This window comes from Pterocles gutturalis, unplaced genomic scaffold, assembly GCF_000699245.1.
Source record: "Pterocles gutturalis isolate BGI_N339 unplaced genomic scaffold, ASM69924v1 scaffold12173, whole genome shotgun sequence".
NCBI classification, from domain to species: Eukaryota; Metazoa; Chordata; class Aves; order Pterocliformes; family Pteroclidae; genus Pterocles; species Pterocles gutturalis.
In genome coordinates this window covers 8,834-17,344 of record NW_010123263.1, presented here as the reverse complement: position 1 = coordinate 17,344, position 8,511 = coordinate 8,834, and the positions used below count along the sequence as shown (strand labels likewise).

At 45.0% G+C, this 8,511-nt stretch overlaps 1 protein-coding gene across 1 annotated transcript in view; it reads left to right on the top strand.

Annotated features, from left to right (window-relative positions):
- The window catches only part of LOC104464968 (transcription factor GATA-6), a gene marked incomplete at its 5' end in the record, with an annotated part of 13,967 nt that extends 10,181 nt beyond the window's left edge, over nt 1-3,786 (top strand). Inside the window, one exon of the mRNA XM_010077846.1 lies at nt 3,619-3,786. Coding sequence (XP_010076148.1) covers nt 3,619-3,786 — 168 coding nt within the window. The remainder of the gene's footprint in view (nt 1-3,618) is intronic.
- Between the last annotated feature and the right edge of the window lie 4,725 nt (nt 3,787-8,511).

Below are 8,511 nucleotides of genomic sequence, written 5' to 3'. Positions count from 1 at the left end.
CTTGCAGCAGGAAAAAACAAGGAAAAAGCACATTTTTGGTTGTACCCAAAACGTCCATATGTGTATGCACGCATACATTTTGCTTGGTTTTGTTTTATTGCCAAAGCAATAAAGCCAATTACTCATACAGCCCTCGACAGCAGAGGGGTCATCAGCTTTTCCAAGCCATGCTGGAAGTTGCCTCCCTTAGGAAATTAATGAAGTATTAACCACAGATTTATCTTGCTATAATACAAAGGAGAGATTAGAAGATATGTAAACTTACACATCTGCAATATAAACAAAAGGATCAATTGGACTAGCAAGAAATGACAACTCTGCGTAGTAAGAGAGCCAGTCACTAAATCAGAAAAAAAAATGCTGTGGTTTTGCAGTGCTGAGACTTGCTCTTCAGAAACCAGGGAATGCCAGTATTGGGAGAAAGTGCTCTTGGTGGGGATGGCAGTTATTGCAGGGAGGCTGAGGCTGGAAAATTAAGGACTTCACCACAATTTGCCATAGCATGTTATATATGAAAGAAGCAAGTGTATTTCAGTTGACTTTGGTTATCATTTAAGTGTAATGAAACTAAACTATGTTAACCAAAGAGGGAGAGAGTGTTGGCTGAGACTCAGCTTACTACAGACCCAGTGTAATGTCTAAAATTCATGGCGTATTTTGAACCCATGAAGTGGTTGGAGCAAAGGTCTATCTGATAGAGCAAAGGTTTAGATCAAGGCCGCTTGCCTCCTCCTTCAGCTCTTAGCACAGCTCCTTGCCTGGAGCTTTTTTCTCTTGGCTGCAGAGGCATAGGGAAAGGCCGGGGTGGGGGGAGGATGTCTCGCCACTCTCCCCCTCTCTGTGGTGGGCAGACAGCACAGGAAGCAGCAAGTGGAAGAAATCAGGAGTTCTTCAGCCAGAGGTGCCAGGGCTATTCCCCAAGTGCTGGCCAGCACAGGCTGAGCAGCCTGGTTTTGATGTGGGCCAGCTTTAGTGGGGGCGAATTTGGCTTCAGGGTGCTGATGGAAGGTTTGGGTATGATGTAGGTGTCTAAATCCCTCTATGGCTCTGGCTTAGGTTTTCCTGTGAGTGTGGTGGGCAAGTCCTCTAGAGAAAGGCCATCTCCAATCCAGACAACCTGCCTGGGGGCTGCCCCATGACCAGCTCCTGCTGGTTTGGGTAAAAAGAAGAATCTTTGCAGACACAAACACAACCTTCCTGTTTGATTGGGAGGCAAGCTCTTCCCAACAAGCTTAATTAATTTTTTTTTCCTCAGGAAGCTGAGCTTCAGTTGATTACCCTATTATCGTATTTCAGCAATAAAAATAAATCAATTGCCGTTTTATTGATAGAGCTATCTGGTGTGAATTAGAAGAGCTAATTAACTTCAGCAGCATTGTCCAGCCTTATTTATTCCAGCTGACAAATGTCCTCTAATAACTAATTGCATCTTCTGTCATCTTTCATCGCTGAAGCTGGAGAATAGTAGAGGTAGGCAGACTAGGGAGCAGAGCTGTGTTTCAGCCACATCCTTTTCATGATCTAAAGTTTGTTTTCCATGTCTCACTTTGGGAGCTGCCCGAACTGCCTGGATTTGTCATGACATTACCAGGGTGGGGTTTCCAGGCCGGGCAGTCCTGCCCAGGTCCTGCCCACACCGGCTCAATGGAGCCAGGATCTGGCCTTGGTCAGGCAGGGATGGGCAGTCTTCAAACAGGACATGCCTCTGTGTCCTCCCTTCTAGGGTGCCCGAGGGAGGGGTAGCTGATAACCCCATATGGAAACTGCAGGTCCCTGTACCCCACCTTTGAAGGGCTGAATCAGGAAAAGGGTGAATTACACTTTCCAAGCCCGGAAAAAACAGGTAGTGATAAGATATTTGCCTACCGGAACAACAGCGGCAAATATGGGCAAACGGGAACCTTTCAAAGCAGTTCCTAGTATTTTTAGCTCAGGTTGAGCAAACACTGCTCAACTCTAATTTAAACCCTTCTTCCACTCTGTGGAGACCCAATCTGTTAAAAATTATGTCTTTTGTGCTAACAGGACTTTATTTGATGTATTAGAAAAAAAAAAAAAAAAGGCTTTTTGAAAAACTAGGCTAATGCGAGACCAAAACCAGACCCAAAGATTAGCATGGAGCCCGCCTCATTGAATTCTCTGTGCATAGTCATGGGAAAGAGGATACAGATATTTGTTGTCACTGACTGGCAATTGTGTATTTGAGAGAGCAATAAAATGTGTTTCTTAGGATTAGAGCTATTTTAGCTGGTTTTGGGGGTCAAGCAGTTGTTCCTTACATCTCTGCATTTCTGGGCAGTGACTGACAGAGCAGGGTCCTGGTTGATGACTGGGTGAAATAATAGTGGTTCTCAACTATTTTAATAAAAGCTAAAGAAAATATTGGAGTTGGGTAATTTCAGACAAAAGTGGCTGCTGGCAATGTGTATTTGTCTCAGAAGGCAAGGTCCCTGCACAGCACCGTTTGGAAATTACCTTTGAATAAATTAAGCCTTGCTTTTCCTATGTCAGGACTGCTAGCTTGGCACAGCTCCAGGGGAGCCAAGAGCTCTACTCTTGTAAAATGATTAAATATGTATACTTTTCACTTAAACAGCAGACAGGAAGCTTCTGCAGTCAGAGTTTAGGATAGTATTTTTTTTTTCTTTTTAAGGAATCTCATCTGAAGACTATCTATTAATGAGTAAATTAAGGTTTTAAAGTTGACATATCCAAGAGTTAATTTTGCATGAAGTCAGCTCTTAAACATTTCCTTTATCAGGTGAAAACATTGCCACTTTTCTGTCTGGCACTGCAAATTTTTCCTCTTTAGCGGATCTACTCAGCCTCATGGAAAAAATGATAGTTTCTTTGTAACTCTTCATTTCTCTGTTAAAATAAATGGACTGGTTCCAGTGTGGTTCAGAGGTTCATCTTTGTGCCTACTGGGGCTTCCCTACATGTTGTCTTGTGTGCGTAGGTGGTAGAACAAAAAAGGTCCTGGTTCAAAGGCATAGTGTTTCTCCACTTGGGATGAAAGGAACATCTCCTTTAGTGGCTAGCCTTACTGACACAAAGTGGTTGTGGCTAGTGTTTTGAAGGGTGAGGAATGATTTTAGGCACTTCAAGGTGTGAGGGACCCAAAGAAGGCTGATTTCCAGCAGGTGCTCCACACTCACTGCTGAAGAATTGGGATGTATGGGGCTTCTCCCACCAGGGAAGTAAAACTATAGGTGCCACAACTCCCAGGTCACATTTTTGGTGTTGGCATCTGTGTCCCTTCGTTAGGGGGCAGCAGGACACACGAATGTTAACTCCTTCACCGTGGTCTGATTTCCAGATTTTTCTGCGTGTCCTGTGCTTTCTTTTCCACCTTGCTCTGAAGATAACCATGTGCTGTTCTCCAAACCTGGCTATCACCCCTGGCACTGGGGCTGAATGAGTGTGTTGGCCTAAGGACATCTTTTCAGTTACAGGATTTCGAGGCACAGGGGCAAGCAGAGGGCAAACCCTGGCTTTCCAAAGAAATCCTGGGATACTGGTTGTGCCCTGAGCCCCGCTGCGCTCCTACCTGCACCCTGGTGCATGCAAAGCTCAACCACTCAATGAAATCTCTTTTTGCTCTTTCCCCCACTCCAGGCAAGCTCTTCAGTAATTTCTGGCCCAGGAGAGAGCACCAGTCCTGAAAGCAGCAACCTTAAGTATTCAGGTCAAGACGGGCTGTACACTGGCGTCAGCTTGACCTCCACAGCCGAAGTGACAGCGTCTGTGAGACAGGATCCCTGGTGTGCCCTGGCTCTGGCGTGACCCGGCATGAAGGCAGCTGGATCCCGGCACTGCGCGGCAGCCCCCTAGATGTCCGTGCACAGTATCTTCTGCAGAGCGGTCGCGGTGGCAGCAAGAGTGCTCGCAAAGACCATTCCTCTGAAATTGTTTCCGTGCCTTGGTGGCAGAGGTGTTTTTCAGCCTCCAAGAGAGGCTCTTCTGAAGCATCCAGTTCCTCATCTATGCAAGAAAGATATAGGGAAAGCAAATGCCCACCGAGGGATACCTAATGCAGCTTTACACTCTCAAAAAAAAAAAAAAAAAAAGAAAAAAAAAAAAGAAGAGATAAACCTACACCTATTGATAGATTCCAGAAATACATCCTTGACTTGCCCAGCAGTGCTACCTTTCTGTTTGTATAGTTGTCTTCACTCTCTCATCACCTTCTCCTCTAAGAATTTGGCGGAAGTCGTCAGTGTTGGGGGAGGGAGTATCAAAGGCTTTAATTACTAAAGATAGTGAGATACTTTTTAAGGAGCATCAAGCTTGTACTGCTTGAGTCGACGCAGACATCTCACACGGAACATTTGATGTCTTCACCCCGTCAGTCCTCTCCTCCTGCTCCCCTCTTCTTCAGTGTGCCTTGCTCTCTCTTCAGAGCCCAGCTGTACCCCTCCTGGAAGAAATCACAACGTTTGGTACAAGTCTCACAAGGTCCAGCTTGTTAAGGAGATTTTGAGTTGTCTTTTTTTTTGGTTTAAAATATTTACTCACTTTGCAAGACTGCGATATAACTTTTAAAGTACACTGTGACTGAGGTTTATGAAAGTTTATATTTTCTGGCTGAACTGTATAGAGTCAGTCAAAATTTGTAAACAGGGTAGCAATCAGATATTTTTCTTCCATATATACAATAATTTTTTTAAAGAAGTGCAATTTGCGTTGCAGCAATCAGTGTTAAATCATTTGCATAAGATTTAACAACAGTTTTTATACGAATGAATGAATGTAAACATTTTAACTTAATGGTACGTAAATAATTTAAAAGAAAAACTTAACTAGGCATCCTTAGGCTTTTTAGCACAACAAAAACCCCATCCACATTCTGTATTTCCAGTTGTTAAAGCAAGAGTTTCAAAGAACAAGCCTTCTCTCAGGAAAATTGCCCTAGCTTTTTGCTCAGAAGCGTTGTACAAAAATACAAATGCATCCCCAGGTTTTTTGTTTTTTTGGTTTTGTTTTTGTTTTGCCATTGAATAAGTATGTGCTGGAAAGAAACAAATCACAATGCAACTTTACTACCTAACTGATACATATGTAAATACTCCATAAGATATTTAGGCATCCTGAAAATGTAGGATGCAATCTGTATAGTGTAACTGACACATAGTTAGGTTGGTTTCCATTGGTTTTTAAGTGGGATGTCATTTGGAAAGTTGTTTCATCAGAGCTTTACAAATAAAAGGGTATAATTTTGGGATTTTTTTTTCCCTGTACACTATGCCTTCTCCTTTGTCTCTAACGCAATTGTTAAGCTACGCTAAAAGGTATGTAAACGTACCTGATACCGGCGGCGTGTCTGATGGCTGCCAGAAAGGTCCCTAGCTGAAGTGCCTGCTCTCCTGCTTTGGCTAGCTAAGTATGCATCACGTTTGGCTTTTCTGCTGTGCTTCTGATGATTGATATGTAAAACCAGGCCCTCCACCTACCAACACAAGCCCCCTGTGGGCATGCAAGAGGTTTTTCTGATGAAAGTCTGGGGAACTGATCCCACACTTTGTGAGGACTGTTGTGGTTTTGCTTGGCCTTCACACCACAGCTAAAGGGTCTCACCCAGGTCCCCTGTGTGTGCAAATATCTGCCCATCACCCACTGCAGACATAACTGCGTAAGGCCCACTGGGTGGCAGAGCCATTGTGTGCCTGCTGGCATCCTCCAGTGGCCAAGGGTGAAAGGCAGCAAAAACTGAAGGTGCTGCTGCTGAAAAGAGGAGACGGTGAATTTTAGCTACTGAGGGTAGTAGAAAACCTTTTGCTGGCTCTGAGGACCAGTTTTGCTCAGACTGCATTGCTCTGCTGATCGGAGCAAGACTTACCACTGGATGTGACTTCCAGCTACATCAGCAGTACTGCTGGAGCGGGAAGCCAGGACGCCCCACCTCTGTGCCCAGTGCTGCCATTGACTTGTGGAGTGCCTACAACACCTCTCTCTGCTTCTCTGAGCCAGGCTTTCATTTGGGGTGAATTGGGATAGCTCCTTGGTCTCCAGTGAAGCTATGCTGATTTGCACAAGCTGAGTATCTGCCCCTTGGTTTTCCAACCCAGACAGTTGAGGTCTCCTCCTTACTCCAAGGGCATTGTGAAGACTGTGGGATGAATGCTGCAGCACAGCCCTTGGAGGGGAACAGCTTCTGGCAAAAAAGGAGTCAGGCCAAACCTCACCTGGGATTTGGGCTGCTCCGGCTGGCCAGGAGTGGGGACTCACTCATGCTTCCCAGTGGGGCTATCATCCCAGCCTTGGTGCTGGGCCACCTCATGTCCTTGCTCCCTAGGGGTTTACAAGGCTGGGAACCCCAGCCCTGCTAGCCTTGGGGCTATTTTGGCTTGGATCTCATGATTTACAAAAATAAATCCCTAAGTGCAAAGTGAGCCATGCAGAGAAACATTTGGTTTAATAAGCAAAAAGTACGCAGAAGAGGGTGAATATCTTTCCTTTTGAAGAATTTGTAGGCTAAAATGCCCTTTTCTGTGATATTCCGGTGTTAACAGCTTAATGGCTAAAAAATATGTCGATCACTGGTGTTGAAGAGTGTTCAACCTTAGCTGGGGGTTGGCATCCTTTTAAAATTTTTTTCTTGCCAGGGGTGAATTTTGATGTGCTGCTTTTGGAAAGCCTAGAGCAAAACTCACTGCCGGGTATGTCAGAGCTGTGTTGCTCGGAGTTATCATAAAACAGGAGGTTCAGACCAGTGTGTCCCAGTTTTGGGCTGCTGACCCAGCAGAAAAAGTCAGCTGGTTGCTGGTCTTGCTTGCAGCCTGTGGAAGGTCACGTTGCTTTGAAACCCTGGGGCACAATTTAAGAGGGCTCCCAGGAGGCCCTGCTCCCTTCTTGGCACCACCTTAACCCAGGGTCTGGCTTACGGTGGTTTCTGCAGATAATAAGTGTTGCAGAGGGTATAAAAAGATGTCCGATGTGAAAAGACTCCTCTTGGATCTGAGGCTGAAAATGCTCCTTTAGGTGATATCAGAAAGAAAAAGAAAAAAACAATCTTTCCTAGGGAAGGTGTTTCCCATTATTTCTTACCAGCAAAAACATCAAGAATGAAATACTTTGCCTCCTCGGACCAGAAGCAGGGCTAAATCAGGTTTTCATCCCTCTGCAAGAGGCAGGGGGGAGCACAGTACTGTGTTGCCTTACTCTGTATGCTAAGGAACTCAAAGCCAGGTTCTGTGTTGTGATTTTACATACAAAAAGACTGGAAGAACAGTACCACTCTACTCACCAAAACTGCTCTCCAAGTGTACTGGTTGCTGGGGCTGCTGCTGCTCAACAAAATAAAGATTTCTCTCTCTTTTTTAAAATTTTTAATTTTTTTTATTTTAATTTTGCCTTTTAGTCCTGCTGAGCCAGCACAGCTCTGGGTGTGTGAGCTGGACTTTGCTCTTACTCATACATCATCAATAGCGCTGATACTGATGGACGGCCTGGCCAGATGCTTTCCTCACTTATCCATGTTTCTCTTCAGTGACAGCCCCTGGGATGGGCTGAGAAAGAACAAAGAAAGAGTTCTGCCATGGGTCTTACTGGTGAGGCTGAATGAGCTGGACTGACCCCACTGTGGTTCTCTAGTACCAGAACAAAGCTTCAGAGTTGATATTTGGGGAAAAAAAAAAAAAAGTATACAGTTACTTGTCACCTTTGCACCTTTTCTCTGGAAACAATCACAATTAAATAGCCAATGACTTGAGGCATCTGCTTTAGGCTCCCCCGCCAAGCAATACTAGAAAGCTCACATTTGCCTGAGTGGCCCTTTGAGAACAGCCTGCTCCTGTCCACGTGTGTTACCTTGGGCTTCAGTCTTCCCTAGATTCCAGGTTTTGTCTTAGTATTGTTCCTGTCACCCTCACCCATAATCATATTTTTCCTGTTCAAAGTGCTTGAAATAAGTTGAGATCCCTACCATGGTCCAGAGTGGTATTTCTTAACATGGCATTGAGGGGGTATAGTGCTGTGGAGGTATGTGAGGGTGCAACTGCTGCTTGGCTTGGGTTGGTAAAGGGGTAAAGCAGAGAGAACCAGCCTTGGGCACGTTGCCCAAAGGGAGAGAGGTGCCTGGCTACTTGGGTGCCTGGCCCACACATGGGCTTGTTGGATGTGGATAATCAGAGGGCAAGGACCTGTACGTGAAGTGAGGAGCCAAAGTAGCTGATTTGTTTTGATTTTCTTGATGCAAAACTAGGCAGAGCCACATGCCAGCCCTGTTACATTTGCTGTAGAGAACTTGCTGTAGAGAACTTGTCTGTTTCTGAAAAAAAAAAAATAATGCTTTCTCCTCCTTTCCAAGAGAAAGAGATTTAGGAGTTACACCCTATCTCTGTTACCATGAGCCTTAGCTGAGTGCAGGCTGCAGAAACCCAAAATGGAGTTCAGCTCTCCCTGTGTGCTTACAGTTACAGATCTTCCTTCTCCAGCTGTCCTGAGCTTCATTCCTCACAGATCCTCCAGTTCCTAAATCTGTATACACTGGACATTCCAGGGTTGTGTGAA